Source organism: Zootoca vivipara, chromosome 2 (assembly GCF_965207765.1).
Source record: "Zootoca vivipara chromosome 2, rZooViv2.hap1.1, whole genome shotgun sequence".
In the NCBI taxonomy this organism is placed as follows: domain Eukaryota; kingdom Metazoa; phylum Chordata; class Lepidosauria; order Squamata; family Lacertidae; genus Zootoca; species Zootoca vivipara.
Window position 1 is genome coordinate 13,032,747 of NC_142584.1, and position 18,169 is coordinate 13,050,915.

At 43.4% G+C, this 18,169-nt stretch overlaps 1 protein-coding gene across 1 annotated transcript; it reads right to left on the reverse strand.

The window, feature by feature from the left end:
- Positions 1–17,009: 17,009 nt before the first annotated feature.
- LOC148686728 (transmembrane and death domain protein 1-like) lies at positions 17,010–17,864 on the reverse strand. The gene has a single exon (XM_088664344.1). It carries the CDS (start codon positions 17,862–17,864, stop codon positions 17,010–17,012), a length of 855 nt encoding a protein of 284 aa, XP_088520470.1.
- Positions 17,865–18,169: the final 305 nt, after the last annotated feature.

Consider the following 18,169-nt stretch of genomic DNA (forward strand, 5'->3'; position numbering starts at 1 on the left):
GACGCAGAGACAAAGATTAGCCGACCTCAATGAACGAATACAACTCTCCCCCCCCCTTCCTGAACATTTCATGGGTTTGAGAGATCATTTGATAATCCCTTAATTGTACTGAGCACAAGCCATCTGTTCAGAAGCTACTGAAATAGTCATTTTCAAACTCTGTTCCAGGAAACACCAAGGTTCCATAGGAGATTATAATTGGGGAATAATCAGTGAGATGATCAGTAATGGCGGCAAGATTTCTCAAGGATGTCTCTAAACTCTCAGTATTTGGTGAGAGGGATTCCAACACATACCAGATCTTTAGGCTTTTGCACAATTAAAGTGGGTTAAGGGGCGGCAACAACAACAACAACAACAACAACAACAACAACAACAACAACAACAACAACAACAACATTTATATGCCACCCATCTGACTGGGTTCACCCAGCTACTCTGGGCAGCCCCAGCCACTAAGGAAGGAAGATAACAACATGATAAAGTTCAAAATGGAAACAATTAACTGCACATTTATTCCAAATCCAGAGAAAACCTTTTGGATCCACTTTAAAAAAGGAAAACGAAAACAGGCGTTTGTGGCTTGGAAAGTGGCAGGAAAATGCACTGGAAATTCAGTTTCAGCGACGTCCCAAGAAAAAGTGGGACATTTAAGGATCAAATCAGAAACTGGGATGGCTTCTGTAAATCTCTGGAGAATAGGGACACATGGAGGGTCTGTCTCGGCTTTCTCTGACTGGCCTAGTGCTAGTGATAGCCATCGTTGTGGTGTTTCAGTCAGGCCTGAGACTGCACCGAGAAGGCAAGAACATTGCTGCAGGAACCATGCCTTTGGGCAAGCATTAGAGCAGCACACAAATCTCCATGAACGATGGGTAATGCATTTTCATCTTCCCCAAGTGTGTTCAGCGAAGCACAGGCTGTTTCGCTGCCACTGACGGCTTTCCCAGTGTTTTCAAACGGGCGCTGAAAGCACCTGCTGAAACCTGGGTCCTCCAGCACCATCAATCTGTCACTTTCAGCATTTCTTAGTGCAGAAAGTATTGATCTGATGTGCAGAGATCTTTCCTGTTCTACTTAATTCAAGAGGGTTCTGGAAGCTTCTTGGTGTGAAAGAAGATCCCTGTTATTTGGGTTATTCCTTCAGAGAAGCTGAGTAGCTACAGCTGGCTTAAACTGGTTCTGTTATCTCTTTCTGTCAGGGTCATGCTGACTATAAGAGTGAGGCCAGAAGGAGCCTGGGTTTCACTCTCTCTTTCTGTCTCTCTTTCTTTCTTTCTGGTGTGATGTTCTGTATGTATGCTGTAAGTTTAAATTAAGTCTGCTGCAACTGGATTTCTTGTGGACAGTGCCAATCGTGAGCGTATTGTGACCATTATGCTCATTTGCCTTCAGTAGCAGTACAGTGGTAACTCGGGTTAAGAACTTAATTCGTTCCGGAGGTCTGTTCTTAACCTGAAACTGTTCTTAACCTGAGGTACCACTTTAGCTAATGGGGCCTCCCGCTGCCGCCGCGCCGCCGACACGCAATTTCTGTTCTCATCCTGAGGTAAAGTTATTAACCTGAGGTACTACTTCCGGGTTAGCGGAGTCTGTAACCCAAAGTGTTTGTAACCCGAGGTGTTTGTACCCCGAGGTACCACTGTAAAGCTCTGCTGCATGAAATACAATTGCCTCTGGTCTATTTTGGGGGGAATCCTGCAACGTGTTTCAGTTGTTACTCTGCTCACTCTACATTGGAATCTACTCTGGATCAATACTGAGTAGAATTTCAATGTCACAATTTGAGAATAGCAGGCCTGGTGGGTCATTGTGTATCAGGATGGAGCCGGCCTACTGCGCTTAATAATAATAATAATAATAATAATAATAATAATAATAATACCCCACCCATCTGGCTGGGTTTCCCCCAGCCACTTTGGGCGGCTCCCAACAGAATATTAAAAACACGGTAAAACACCAGACATTAAAAACATCCCTAAACAGGGCTGCCTTCAGATGTCTTCGAAAAGTCAGATACAGTGGTACCTTGGTTTACGAACTTAATCCATTCCGGAAGTCCGTTCTTAAACCAAAGCGTTCTTAAAGCAAGGCGTGCTTTCCCATAGCAGTGGGGGACTCAATGTACAAAATGGAACACACTCAACAGGAAGTGAAACATGTTCTTATTCCAAGGCAAATTTCACAAACCAAAACACCTACTTCCGGGTTTGCAGCGTTCTTAATCCAAGTTGTTCATAAACTAAGCTGTTATTAAACCAAGGTACCCCTGTGATTGTTTATTTCCTTGACATCTGATGGGAGGGCGTTCCACAGGGCGGGTGCCACCACTGAGAAGGCCCTTTTCTCGCAGTGAGGGAACCGCCAGAAGGCCCTTGGAGCTGGACCCCAGTGTCCGGGCTGAATGATGGGGGCGGAGACGCTCCTTCAGGTATACTGGGCCGAGCGAGGCCATTTAGAGCTTTAAAAGTCTACACCAACACTTTGAATTGTGCTCAGAAACGTGCTTTATGAATTGCACAGGTTGGCTGCAGCTAGCCCAGGCCTTTTTTAGCTGGTGTAGATATGGTCTGAACCAAAGCATTGCACTAATGGCTCAAAGCGGTCAAACACCATTTGGCTGTATCACATCGGGATCCTGACTTGAATGTGCTGCTTCTTTTAAATCAAAACAAATACTGCCTTCCCGTAGAATTTTGCTGCTCTTCTGAACAGGGTTCAGCCCCGCTTAATCTCAGCACTGCCACAAAATCCTCCAACACAAAATGTATTTTGCTTTGGGTGAACCTACCAAAGGGCTTGGCGAAGTACAGGGGTACCTCTACTTACGAATAACTCTACTTACGAATGTTTCTACTTATGAATGGAGCTCCGTCTGCCATCTTGGATGTGGTTTAGATAGGATTTTTTCTACTTACGAATTTTTTCTCCCAATGCATTCCTATGGGATTCGACTTACAATTTTTTTCTACTTACAAATGTGCGTTCGGAACGCATTAAATTCGTAAGTAGAGGTACCACTGTATACAGAACCAAACAGGGAGACAAGCGGGGCGGGGGGGTCCATATATGATGGATGCACCACTCTGGCGAGACAGTCTGTGGGCAGCTAGGGTCTCAGCCTGCATACCAGATGGAGCTGGTAGACAGCTGCTCTAGACACAGAATTGACCTGTGCCTCCATGGACCTCTCCCTGAAAAAACTCAACAATTTTGACCCGAACCCCCCCCCCCATGGGCCTTCCTCCTTCCTAAAAAAAGCTCAACAACTTTGACCTGAACCCCAGGGGGTAGATCATTGCCAGTTTTTAACTCTGTGAGTAGATCAGTCTCTTGGGCCACCCCTGTTCTATGCTAAGTGGATCAAGGATTTGACTTGGCATAAGGCAGATTTATACGCACAGGTCAAGACATCCATTCCTTTACACATTTCAAGGCATGAATTTGTTTCCTGATGTTCTGGCAGATTGGCAGTTCTTTAACATTGGCGGGCTGCAAATGATTCAACAATTTGTGCGGGGTGTGGTAGGGCCCCCGAAAACGCCCCTGAGCTCTTGGTTGAGAACGCAAAGTTGAAAGGCTTACTTAACCCTCCCAGGAGAAAGACCTGCTTACTAATAGCATGGACAATGCAATCTCTGCAAATTTCAGTCAATGAAACCCTTTCATTAGTCTCAAAATGCATTTAGGATTTTAAACCCCATTTCCTGATTGTCGGCTCTTCCTTGCATAGCTTTAGTGTAGCTAAATCCAGTGCTTTTTTCCCCTAACAATTTTTTAAAGGGGTACTCTCATTTTGACTCAATAAAACCACCATTTTATAGTTCAAATCGGGGGAAATAAATACAGTAAATGGACAAAAGTACAAAGATTCACAAAATGTTTAGGGGTATGCATCCCCTTGTCCCCCCCCCAAGAAAAAAAGCACTGGCTAAATCTATACACTTTCAGAAAAAAAAAGCAACATCAAATGTAACAATTGAGGCCTCACAGATAAGGCAGAAATTCTGGTCGTGGTAATAGAGTGGCTGGTTCAACCCAGTTGGATGAGTGGAATATAAGTAAATAATAATAATAATAATAATAATAATAATAATAATAATAATAATAATAGCAGAACCATTGGAAAACCATACCTGAGGTTGATGTGGATTCTCCATTGCTTGTCGTCTTTAGAGAAAACTGGAATCTGTTCTCAAGAGTTTGCCAGAAAGCTCAGCTTAACAGTGATCCCTGGGGAATATACACTGATCCAGTTCCTGCTTTGAGATCTAGTCCTTCAGAAGGTGGTCTTTGCACCGCCGCTCCCTATCTTCTTGCCAAGACTTACCCTGAAGTATTCAAATGTTCAGCCCTTGTTCCTCCCATTGGTTTTTCATTGCCACATTCATTGGGTGGAGCATCATCCCGAGATGCTAAGACAGGTGGAAGTTTTCGGACGCAGCCTTCTACCACGCCCAGGGATGAAAGGAGCTTCGGCCTTGGGCCCAAGATGGGGATTTAGACTCCGGAGCTGTGACAGCTTGCACGTTGCCGTAAGCTTAGCTAGGGAAGACATCTTAATTTGCAATGTTGCTTAAAACGGCTCTGAGCAGGATTTGGAAAGTATTTAAGTCAAGGGTTAAATTTAGCCACCCGACTCTCATTTGCTTATTTATACACGGGGGTCCTGGACCTAACAAGCGGGAATGAAGCGACTTCAGCTTGGAAGAAGGAAGCCATTGGATCCAAGAGATGGAGGGCACCTCCATGCACTCTGGTCGCCTACAATTGGCATTCACTTTGTAATCATACAATTTTTTTATTTATACCCTGCCCTCCCCAGTCAAAACCGGGCTCAGGGCAGCTAACACCAGTAAAATTACAATAGAACGTAAAAGAAAGAAAAACAATTAATTAAAATACGGGTAAAATTACAATAGAACGTAAAAGAAAGAAAAACAATTAATTAAAATACGGGTTAAAATACAATTTAAATTTAATTTTTTAAAAAATGCAGCCTCATTTTAAAGTAGCCCAAATCAAAACCATAAGGGAGGGAAACATAGCGGTCAGACTGAGTCCAGCCCAAAGGCCAGGCGGAACAGCTCCGTCTTGCAGGCCCTGCGGAAAGATGTCAAATCCCGCAGGGCCCTGGTCTCCTGTGAGAGAGCGTTCCACCAAGTCGGGGCCAGTACTGAAAAGGCCCTGGCCCTAGTTGAGACCAGTCTAGCCACCTTATGGCTCGGGATCTCCAAAATGTTGTCATTTGTGGACCTTAAGGTCCTCTGCGGGGCATACCAGGAGAGGTGGTCCCGTAGGTACGAGGGTCCTAATACGCGGTGTGTATTCTGGCAGCCAGGAAGCAACGCTCAGCTGGCACTGAACTACAGAACTTGCCAGTTGATAAGGGCACATCAGCAGCACATAATAGGCTGCTGGTTGGTAAATCAGTTGTTGGAACTGACCTAGAGGGAGATAGAAGCAGCAAGTTGCTGGAAATCCTGGCCCCAGTGTTGGATTCAGTGTTGGATTTACGTATAAGCTAAACAAGCTGTAGCTTAGGGCCCCACTCCCTTGGGCCCCCCCAAAAAATTAAAGGAAAAAACACCTGGATGTACATTTCCAAAATATAAGATAAAAAACAAATAAAATAAAACCTACATAAAGAAACAGTGTTTTGTGATGTGTAGGCTCCTATGATGTAAGCCATGGGCCCCACCTGCTAGCCTGCTCCCAAAAAATTTCACTGGTTTGCTCATTTCTATAAATAGGGTGCCTACATTCTGCATAGACTTTGCATTCTGCATGGACTCTGCTTTTTAAGATGCTGTCTAGGTTTGTCATTGCTTTTCTCCTAAGAAGCAGGTGTCTTTTAATAGATACCTATTAGGTCCATAAATTACTACAGAGCATATATTCAACACAAAAACAGCAACAATTTGTTGTTGACAAAGGACAGCTGGACATATAAAGGGCCCCATTACCTTCCGTAGCTTAGGGCCTCATCAAACCTAAATCCGGCCCTGAAAGGATAGGTTGAGGTTTAGCAAGGTCCAATGAGGTTCTCATGTCACATATATGTTCCAGCTTTACCTACTTCCTGGGTCCGTGTCCTGGGTAAAGCAGTGTCTCTGTTTTGCCTTTCAGACAGCTGTTGGTACCGCTTGCCATCTTGCTTTTTCCTTGCATCTCTTCCATCTTTTCTCGGGTTACAAAAAGTCCTACTCCCCCCCCCCCCGGAAAATGGATGTGTAGTCTCAGCAGGCATAGATGCCTTTAGTGCTTCTCGTCCATCTTTTTTAGAAGACTGGGCTTTTAACCCTTTTGTGGGGTGCATTTTAGGACCACGTTTTCATTCTTTTTATTATTGTTGTTGGAGGTATAAGAGGAGGTATACTTTTTTTCGAGTTAAATTAACATTTGTTGGCCTGCAATAGCGAACATAATATAGAAAATAACAGGATATGATATAAAAATACAGGAAATAAGAGGATATGTATTACCCAGTAAACTCTTCTGTATGTTACAATTGGAATTAAGCAGATTTTTTTGCTCTTCTGCTGTTGTTGAGAAATACAAAGGTTTGGTCCGGTCAATAGGCTTCTTACCAGCAGAAAAGCTTTATTTCACCAAAAACGCTTTTGGTGCTCTCTTGTTGTCTTATAATGGCAATGGTGCCCACCTGAGAGGTGCCGGAACTGAGTTCTAGGAATCAGCTGCAAATAAAACATTTTAAGTGTGTTGTAAAGTGTGTTGTAAAGTGCATTTAAAAAACAACAACAACAGAGACATCACCTTGCCGACAAAGGTCCATATAGTTAAAACTATGGTTTTCCCAGAAGTGATTTATGGAAGTGAGAGCTGGACCATAAAGAAGGCTGATCACCGAAGAATTGATGCTTTTGAATTATGGTGCTGGAGGAAACTCTTGAGAGTCCCATGGACTGCAAGAAGATCAAACCTATCCATTCTGAAGGAAATCAGCCCTGAGTGTTCACTGGAAGGACAGATCGTGAAGCTGAGGCTCCAATACTTTGGCCACCTCATGAGAAGAGAAGACTCCCTGGAAAAGACCCTGATGTTGGGAAAGATTGAGGGCACTAGGAGAAGGGGACGACAGAGGACGAGATGGTTGGACAGTGTTCTCGAAGCTACAAACATGAGTTTGACCAAACTGCGGGAGGCAATGGAAGACAGGAGTGCCTGGCATGCTCTGGTCCATGGGGTCACAAAGAGTCGGACACGACTAAACAAAAACAACAAAGTGCATTATGCAAATGTGACACAAGATGGCGACAGTGAGCTATGGCAAATTCAATATATTTTTTCAAAATGTATTTTAAAGAGGCATTTTCACAACGTTTTTTAAATATGTGTGTAGATTCCACCCCAGTGAGTTCTGGCTGGAAAAATAAGCCCTGTGAACAGTTAATATGACCAGGGTCATCATTTGGATTTCATAGCTGGTTGGGTCTGTTGGGGTTAAAAGCAAAATCAGCAGAAACTGGTTGAGGAACTTGCACATAGAGACCAAGGCTTAAACAAATGCTTGGTTTAATGGAGAAAGGAAAAATTACAAAAAATTAAATTAGGCTTACACAGAATACCCGCACAACCAAACCACCCACCAAGAGCACACTGGGAAAACGCCCAGCACAGAGGCAACACACAACACCCCTGATATACCCTGCATCATCAGCTTCACAGCAACACCTGTAGAGCTGCTCCACAGCTGCAGAGCCCCAGTCATTAAATCTTTCCTGACTCTTAAAGATACAGTGAAACAATAATGACACTTTTACACAATCATTCAACATATCCCCTGCAGTTCATTATTGTGAAACAGAGACAAACTTTGTACATGTCTTTCATGCGCAGCTTTTGGAAGTGCTTTAGTAAAGATGTCTGCAACTTGTTTGTCACCGGGGACATATTCAAAAACAATTGTTTTGTCAGCAATCAAATTCTTTACAAATTGTAAACGTAATCTCAACACTCTAGTGCGCTGTGTGTTGGTTTCTGAGCACAGGATAGCAAGTCCACTCTGGGAATCGAGATAAACTTTTACTGGGAGTGATGCTGGCATCTTTAAGTCTTCAAATATTTGTAAATACCACTCTATATCACGAATGGCCTGAGTACAGGCATATAACTCACTTTCAGTTGAAGAAAGACAATTAATCCTTTGATTCTGTGCTTTCCATTCAAAAGGACACCCATTATAAAAATAAACCATACCAGATGTACCTTTGTAATTATTTTGCTCTACAGCATGAGATGCATCACAATATATTTCAAAACCTTTGTCAATAGATGGTGTAAATTCCAACCTATAATGTTTTGTGTGTTTGAGGTACATCACCACTCTCTTAAGAGCTTTGAAGCATTGGGTAGTGGGTTTTTCTACAAATTTTGCCAGAAAATGAAAAGCATAAGTCACATCTGGCCTTGAAACTCTTTGAATAAAATTGAGCTTATCTATGGCAGAGCGATACAAAGTTTTGTCAGAGAACGTGTTATTGCCATCTGTAAAAGTGAAACCACATACCATAGGCGTTTCTTTCCCATTTGCATTCTTTAAACATAACATTTCAACAAGATCATCTATTTTTGCATTTTGATGAATCAGATAAGAACCATTTTTGCCTTCTTCAATTTGCATGGATATATAGTTTTTAGCTTTGCCTAATTCTACCACATCAAATTTTTCTTGTAACAGTGACACTATCTGTGTATATTCATGTTTAGTTTTTGTAGAAATTAATATATCATCTACAAACACACATAATTTGGTCACAGAATTTCCATTTTCTTTTGTAAATACACAGTTATCTGCCTTGCCTTGTGTAAAACCAAAATTCAGCAATTCCTTCACTAAAGTCTGATGCCAGTTTTTACCACTCTGATGCAAACCATAAAGAGATTTATTTAGTTTGCACACTACTCCTTTTGTGGCGATTACGCCATCAGGAACACGCATAAAAATTTGTTCTTCTAAATCTGCAAACAAATAGGCAGTTTTTATATCTACATGATAGACAGAATGTCCACGCTGGGGTGCATCTTTTAACAGAAGCTTAACAGATTCATATTTTACGCTCGGTGAGTAACACAAATCATAGTCTTCACCTGGGATTTGCTGGAAACCTCTGGCTACTAACCTAGCCTTGTACCTTACAACTTCGTTTTTATCATTCGTTTTCACTTTATAAACCCATTTTGAATCAATAACTCTCATGTCTGGGGTTTGTGGTACAAGAGACCAAGTGTTATGCTCTTTTAAAGAAGCTATTTCAGCATCCATAGCTTTGTACCAATTTGCAGCTTCATGCAAAGGTAATTTTTGAACATCGTTGTAGCATTTTGGCTCAAAAACTGCTTTATTGGCATACACAGTGTATAACTGCTCTTTTGAAAACCGTCTTGGTTCCTGTCTCTTTCTGTCTGAACGTCTTAGTCCTGAAGAAGAGCTAGGCCCTTCAGAATCAGTAGAACTATTTGGACTTCTAGCTTCAGACTGTAAATTGCTATCATCAGACTGATGAGACTCTTGTGGGCTTTTCTTACTCTCAGAAAATTCAGAAGAACTTAACCTTTCTTTAGGTGTCTGTGTCTTTAAATTTTCAAACAAATCACCAGACACAACAGGCTTTTCGTCTTCAGATACACTAGTATCCCCTGCTCCAGCTTCTTCCTCTTCTACTTCTACTTCCTCCTCATCAGCATTATCTAAACCATCACTATCTTGAAAAATAGCAACTCTATTTACAGTTTCAATCATGCTTCTGGTAATATGAAATTTACCAGTTGCTGGTACATAAACTCTGTACGCCCCCTGTTGGTAGCCCATAAACTTTCCTTGAACACTACGCTCATCCAACTTGTGTCTAGCAGGGTAGTGAATAATAACGTCTGAACCCCAAATTCGCAGGTATTTTAAATTAGGGCGTTTTTTAAACAACATTTCATAGGGTGTAACATTTAAACTAGAATGATAGGATCTGTTTTTAACAAAAAGATAGGCATGAAGAGATTCCGCCCAATATTCTTTCCCCAAATTAGCACCATGCAAGTAAGTTTTAACACCTGCCTGCAAATCACGTTGCACTACTTCTACAATCCCATTCTGCCAAGGACTTCTAGGGCAGGACAACTCGTGAACAGTCCCTTGCGCTTCCAGGAAATGTGAAAATTCCTCAGAAACAAACTCTCCCCCCCCTGTCAGAAAACAAATGCTTTATAGGTTTGTTAAAGTGGGTTTTTACCCAGTTGCAAAAAATCTTGTACTTCTCAAGTGCTTGTGACTTTTCAGCAATGGTGTAAACAAAACAATATCTGCTGTACTGATCAATAAGAGTAAGCCAATATTTTGAATTTCCTAAAGAAGGAGGGAGTGGCCCTACTAAATCACAATGCACACGTTCAAATGGCTCTGTTACTTTCCTGCCTGAGCATTTGCCCTTTCTTGCAACCTTTATCTTATTCTTACAACAAGATACACATTGCATATAGTATTTACATGGCTTTAAGTTTAGTCCATCAACAATCTTCTCTGTCTTTATCACATCTGTGAAATTTAAATGTCCCAAAAGTCTATGCGCCTCATGAATACATCCGGAGTGAGGCTTTACATTTCTCAGCCCCTGACTTGGCTGGGTTACTCTACGGTTCACAGGTGGCTGTGAATGCTTTTTAAAATATAGTCTATATAAACCTTCAGACTCTCTAGCATACAATACACGCTTTCCCCCTTTGTAACGACCGAAGACCACAGTCAAGGTGGAAAGGAAAGATTTTACTCTAAGTCTCTCAGGCTCCAACAATTTTAAAAGGGTCTTCTTGGCTCTTGTTTGGCTTGATGCTCCTCATCACAACACCAAGCCACATATTTCTTGGTGGGAGAGCAAGCAAGATCTCTTTAACAAACTTTGCATAACATCCCGGAAAAGAGCAACCTGCATTGTCAATTGCCATCCCATCTTCTTCTTTTTATCATATGTGGTGGTCTTGTAGTAAGGTTAAAGTTTACTGGGAAATGATATATAATGAAATGAAAAGGATGTTTAAAATAACCTTTGTAAAAACAAAATAAAACCAGAAGCTTTTCTTTGGGGGATGATAGGGACAGAACTACCTAAAATGTATAGAAACCTATTCGTGTATGCTACTACAGTGGCAAGGATGTTACCGGCCCCAAAATGGGAAGAAGCAGAAGTCCCTGCAAAGGAAGAATGGATACGAAAACGTATGGAATGTGCAGAAATGGCACAGCTTACAGGAACAATAAGGAATCTAGATGACTAATCTTTTATAAAAGAATGGAAATGCTTTGTTGAACATTTACAGATAAATTGTAGACAGACAAAAACATTGGCAGGATTATTGCGACAACCTGCAGTTTCATAAGAGTATGTATTTAAAGAAGATGAATAAACGAGCAAATTAAGTTAATTTGGAGATGCAGAAGATCTTAGAAACAAATTTAAGGAAGCGCAGAAAGAGCGGGTTGGAAGTCAAGTGTTGAAATGTCAAAACGATTGTAAAATCAGTGACATGTATAAACTCGAAAAGTATAAAAACAAAAAAATTAAAGTCAATTGCTATCCCTCACTCGCCAAGCCAATCCCTTTCTGGGAGCTGTGGATGAAAGCAAAATGCAGAGGTGATATCTGCCCTTGTGACTCTGACATGCCGTCCACGTGCTTCTGAGATGGACAATTAGCTAACCTTCTCCTCCTGCCTTAATGCAAGGAAAGGGCCTGGAGCGGCTTTAGGGCTTACGGGGGTTATCTTAGTGCATTATAATCCCCTCCCTATGAGCTCTGCAAGTTCTGAGCAGGTTATGTCACTTCTGAAACCTTAGCGGGCCGGAGGTTAGGCGGACTGTTTGCTCTTTTTCTCTTCCTGCGCTTGCAGGCCTGCTTCCTGCAACATCTCTGCACCTTGTATATTTATCGTTGGACCCGCCATTGAGATCTGCAATGAAGTGTTGCAGCGTGGAGTGTTCCTGCTCAGCATTCCTTAGGGAATATGCCCAATCTGCACTGAGCTGTTTTAGGGTCATTCCCCCTTGGGGTTTATTTTTGAAAGGCGTGTGTGTGTGTGTGTGTAATTTTACACATCTTAAACAGCTCAGTTGCAGATTCAGGTTGGTCTGACACAGTCAAAATAAATAAATAAATTAGAAAATTGTCCAGTAGCACCTTAGAGACCAACTAAGTTTGTTCTGGGTATAAGCTTTCATGTGCATTTTTTAATTAAGTAGCTCAGTTTCACAGTCTGTTCTGCTTTCTGCTTCTCCAACGGCGCCCCCTTCTGGTCCCTCCTTCAATAACAACAGCCTCCCTCAGAGGAGAGGAACCAGGGGATTTTAAGGTACGGTGGTACCTCGGTTTATGAACACAATTGGTTCCGGAAGTCTGTTCATAAACTGAAGCGTTCATAAACTGAAGCGAACTTTCCCATTGAAAGCAATGGAAAGTGGATTGATCCGTTCCAGACGGGTCCGTGGAGTACTCAACCTGAAGCGTACTTAACCCAAAGCATGGGTGTAATTGGTTCCGGAAGTCTGTTCATAAACAATAATCCGTTCCAGATGGGTCCGCAGCGTTTGTAAACTGAAAATTCGTAAACCGAGGTGTTCGTAAACCGAGGTTCCACTGTAATTGCATAGCCTCCAACATTTGTTTGATGAAAATAGGGATGTCCGATTCCATAATACTAATTGAAAAATTATTATTTATACCTGGCCTATCTGATTGGGTTGCCCCAGCCACTCGGGGAGGCTTCTAACATATATAACAACATAATAAAACATTAAACTTTTTTTTAAAAAAACTTCCCTATACAGGGCTGCCTTCAGATGTTTTCTAAAGGTTGCATAGTTACTTATCTCCTTGGCTCGGGGTGTGTGTGTGTCACAAAACTCCACCCCCTCCAACATTTCTCCGATGAAAAGAGGGCTGTTTTAAGAAAAAGTGTGACATTTTGGGATCATATCAGAAACCAGGACGGCTTCTGTAAGTCACTTCCTGTAAGTATTCTGGAAAATACGGACACTTGGAGGATCTGCAATTACTGATGGCATCATACGCTGAGGTTAGCTTGCATAAAGGTAAAGGGACCCCTGACCATTAGGTCCAGTCGTGACCGACTCTGGGGTTGCGGCACTCATCTCGCTTTATTGTTTTTTTAAAAAATATATTTATTAAGAATTTTTCAGACAACAAAAACATACAAAAATACCAAACACAAAAAGAAAATACAAAACACACAAAAACAAAAAATTACAGAATCCAAAAAATACAAATATATATATATATATATATGCATAACAGAAATTCTTACTTATAAACCTTAATTCTAATCTATTGACTTCCTCTCCCACCTCCTGCTGCGCTTCTTTGCGTTTCACATTTAGTAAGTTCTAAATCTTATATAAGTTCTAAATTTACTTCAATATTATCATTTTACTTCATCTATTATATCTTATCCTTTAAACCCTCAATCTGTATCTTACTTCTTAATTAAATATCCTTATCTTCTAACAATACATATTTTCAAACCCTTGTATTATCTACAACCTCCTTGTCTCATCTCGCTTTATTGGCCGAGGGAGCCAGTGTACAGCTTCCAGGTCATGTGGCCAGCATGACAAAGCTGCTTCTGGCGAACCAGAGCAGCGCACGGAAACACCGTTTACCTTCCCACCAGAGCGGTCCCTATTTATCTACTTGCACTTTGACGTGCTTTCAAACTGCTAGGTTGGCAGGAGCTGGGACCGAACAACGGGAGCTCACCCCGTTGCTGGGATTAGAACCACCGACCTTCTGATCGGCAAGCCCTAGGCTCTGTGGTCTAACCCACAGCGCCACACACGTCCCTGCATATCCAAGTCCAAATAAACATCAGAGTTACTAGAGATCAAGGAGCCTAACACAAAACTGGCCAGAACAGCATAAAGACCATCAAGAAACTGGCAAAAAAGTGATTAGTGGCAAAACTAGCTATGGGTTAGATCTTCCCCTCCATTCTGTTGGGTTGATTGTTTGCTTCTTTTTCATACCACCATCAGTCATATTCTCGTAGGGTTTTGCAATAAAGAATAAAACAATTAGAACGACTGGGAGGGTCTCTCTAGAGTTTCAGACAGGAGGGATTCTCAGCCGTACCTGGAGATGCCCGGGACTGATCCTTGAATCCACAACCCCTCACCGATGAACTCTTCAGACGTGTTTAATACATCTATTTATTTAATATGTATTTAGGTGACTTATATGGCTTCAATCCTTCAAAAAATCTCTAAGCGGTTTACCACAAATTGCCACCAATAAGTACAAAACAAAAAACATTCAGATTTTTAAAGCAGCACGGACCAAAATATCGCAAATAAGTGCAAGCAGTACAGTTAAAATCCCACATTTTAGGGCAGGGCAGAGCAATGAGAAACATCAATATAAACATCACCATACTAGCAGTACCCAGAATTTGAAAAGTCAGTGCAGCTCTCAAGCAGGTTATGCACAGCTTCCAGGAAAATGCTTAACGTGGAACACTGTCTGTGCCCGGCAAATACAAAGTGGATCTTGCATCTGGGCAGATGCACTCAAAACTACATCTTGGCAGCTCCTGCCTATTCAGGGGGGTGGTGGTTCTGTCTGTCACAGTCTACCATTCCCTCACTTCTGGCATCAGCTGCAGCAGGAGCCCAAAGGCACCACAAGGTGGAGATGGTTGACTGCAAATCTCAAGGCAGCCCCATGCCCTGGACTTAGGATACTGTACATGTGAAGTCCACTAGCAGGAGAAGTATAGCTGAAGGGGCGACAACAAAAGGTGGTACCTTTTCCCTTCCATTTTCCAGTCAGCAACTCAACGCATAATCATAAATATACGAGGGGCAGTTATGCAACTCCCAGAGCCAAGGAGACATCTGAAGGGAAGTTTTTTAAAAAATGTTTAATGGTTTACTATTTTTAAATATGCTGGAAGCTCCCTCGAGTGGCTGGAGCAAACCAGTCAGACGGGCAGGGTATTGATGATAATAATAATAATAATACAATAGGACACCCCTATTTTCATTGGAGAAATGTTGGAGGGTATGTTCTTCTACCAATGTGAAGGGTTAGTTATTATTATATTATAAAATGATTTTTATCGATTTTACAAATTCATTCACACCCAGAATCACAAATAATAAAAATTACACAAGATTCTTCTGAAGAAGTGTGCATGCGCACGGAAGCTCATACCAACTTAGTTGGTCTCTAAGGTGCTACTGGAAGGAATTTTTTTATTTTGTTTCGACTACGGCAGACCAACACGGCTACCTACCTGTAACAAGATTCTTCTGAATCTTAAGACTTCCTTCCTCCACTCCATGGGTTCTTTAACTAACTTTTTCAGCTGCATACTATAAGTCCTTCTAATTTTCAATCCACCATTGTATTCAAAATCTATGTAACATTACAAGAGTTATTTAAAACCTGCCAAAGAGTTCAAGTGTTTACAGTGGTCCGTCAATTATAGTATAAATTTCTCCCATTCTTTAATGAAGTTTTGATCCTCCCGGTTTCTGATTTTCCCGGTCATTCTTGCAATCTCTGCATAATCCAATAGTTTAACCTGCCAGTCCACCCTGGCAGTGAAGGGTTTAGTTAACATTGAAGTCAAAGCGAGCCTAGCCCTGGCTCTACCGGTAGCTATTGCTACTCAGGCCTCTCATTGCATCTGAGCAGTGACAGGAACTGGCGCTGGGGTGAGTTAAAAATCGTTGTGGACCTTTAAAGGCACAATTGCCGAACCTCAACATTCTGATTACTCTGACAGTCTGCCCCAGCTAAGAAGTGTCTCTCCCTCTCTCTCGCCCCCCCTTCTCTCTCTGTGTACCAGCTGACAGCCTCCATCCAATATCTCATCTCTCTTATCTCTGCCTCCTGTGCTTAATGTTTGGATGCGCTTTACTGTGTTAGGCTGCAGTTACAGGATCAATGAGAATAGGGCATCAGTAAAGAGAAAAGGTAAAGGATCCCTGGACGATTAAGTCCAGTCAGAGGCGACTATGGGGTGCAGCACTCATCTCGCTTTTCAGACTGAGGGAGTCGGCGTTTGTCCACAGACAGCTTTCCGGGTCATGTGGCCAGCATGATTGAACTGCTTCTGGTGCAACAGGACACCGTGACGGAAACCAGAGCGAACGGAAATGCCGTTTACCTTTCCACCGCAGTGGTACCTATTTGTCTACTTGCACTGGCGTGCTTTCAAACTGCTAGGTTGGCAGGAGTTGGGCCTCAGTACCACTCTGTCTGAGGCCCAAGTGGCCCACCTGGGGGACCCAGGTGGCGCTGTGGGCTAAACCACTGAGCCTCTTGGGCTTGCTGATCAGAAGGTCGGCGCTTCGAATCCCTGTGACTGGGTGAGCTCCCGTTGCTTGGTCCCAGCTCCTGCCAACCTAGCAGTTCGAAAGCACATAAAAATGCAAGTAGATAAATAGGAACCGCTATAGCGGGAAGGTAAACGGTGTTTCCATGTGCTGCTCTGGTTTGCCAGAAGTGGCTTTGTCATGCTGGCCACATGACCTGGAAGCTATACGCCGGCTCCCTCGGCCAATAATGCGAGATGAGCACGCAACCCCAAAGTCGGTCACGACTGGACCTAATGGTCAGGGGTCCCTTTACCTTTACCTTTACCACTCTGTCTAGCCTTAAACGTCTCAGAAGTCCCAAACTGGTTTGTCACCTACCACTTTAAATGAGCACGTTTCGCTATTCCACAGACTGGAAAGAAAACATAGCAGCGCAATTTAACATTTTAATAGCCTTCACTTCTTTGGATAATTCTCAAGGGGCCCAGGGCATATGTCCTCCCCTTTTGCCCTGTGACATTCCTTCACCTACGGTCACCACACAACAGGAGATTGTACCATGCGCCCTGAGTCTGCGAGGGGTTCAACTCAAAACAAAAGATCCGCAAGTGAATTTATTTAATGAGATCAACTTCCCTGCAGAATTCACCAGGAGCTGCTGGGGTCACTGTTCATCCTCTGTAGCATCCTCTTCCGGAGAACTTTCTGGGTCGTCCTCGTCATCTATAGCGTCTTCAAGACCTTGGTGGTTCCAAATCACCGTCAAGTTCATGTTCTGCCGAGCCGGGCTCGCACCGTAGCGAAGGCCGCTGGCAAAGAGGCATTGCCCCAGATTCCAGCAAATGACATAATACACGGAAATCAGCCAGAGGACCAGCCCCGCGATGAAGCTCACGACAAGCAGCCGGGCAACCGGTACGACGCACTCCTGCAGGGTCAGGTTCTGCAAAGGCACTGGCAACAACTGGAGGAGGAAAGCCTTGAGATCCCAGCTGCCCTCCTTCGCAAAGGTCTTGCGGTGTTTGTGGATGGGCCCGTAACGGCTCCTGCGGGTGGGCGCCTTGTTTTCAGCGAGCAGGGCCGATGGCTGAGCGCCCACCACCACCGTCCGGTTTCCCTCTGCGTCCCACTTGGGTTCCAAGCTCCTGTTCTTACTGAGGCTCTTCTTCAGCTCCCTGGAGACATCGGGGCGGCCGATCTGCCGCAGAGCTCGCGCCAGGCGGTCCCAGTCGATGGCGCCTCTCTGCATCCGCAACCACTGCTTCAGGCTTTCTTTGCACTGGTCCATGTCGGAGATGCCTTCCCATTGGCCGGCAGGGAAGAGGTCCCCTTCTTCTGACGGCCGCTCGGCATCCTTCTGAGGTGTGGCGAGCCGGATGTAGAGCTCGTGGCATTCTTCCGGGTTCAGGAGCGCTGAGACGCAGCCTAGCACGGTGGCCTCGGGGTCATTAGCTGCCATCTTAACGTAGCTCATGTGTGTTGCCAGCAAGAAGAGAGTGAGTCCTGCTAATGCCAACATGGTAGGGGAGGTCACGGTAGGGTCAAGAACAGCTCCGATCTCCTACATTTAGCACGGGGCATGTGTGGCTGCTGGACTTGTCATGTTGCCCAGCTCCCTGTGTCTCTGTGCCTTGCACACCCCTGTTTCTGCAGCCTCTCCTCGGGGCCCCTATGAGGTCAGTGAAACCTCATAACCTGAGCTCACAGCTCCTGCTCAGAGATTACTGAAGCTTTTGCTAGGTGGGCTGCTGAGGATTGTATAGACCATACCTGCCAAGTTGCTGTCCGAGAAATAAGGGACCGGGCCGGAAGTAGCAGACCGGA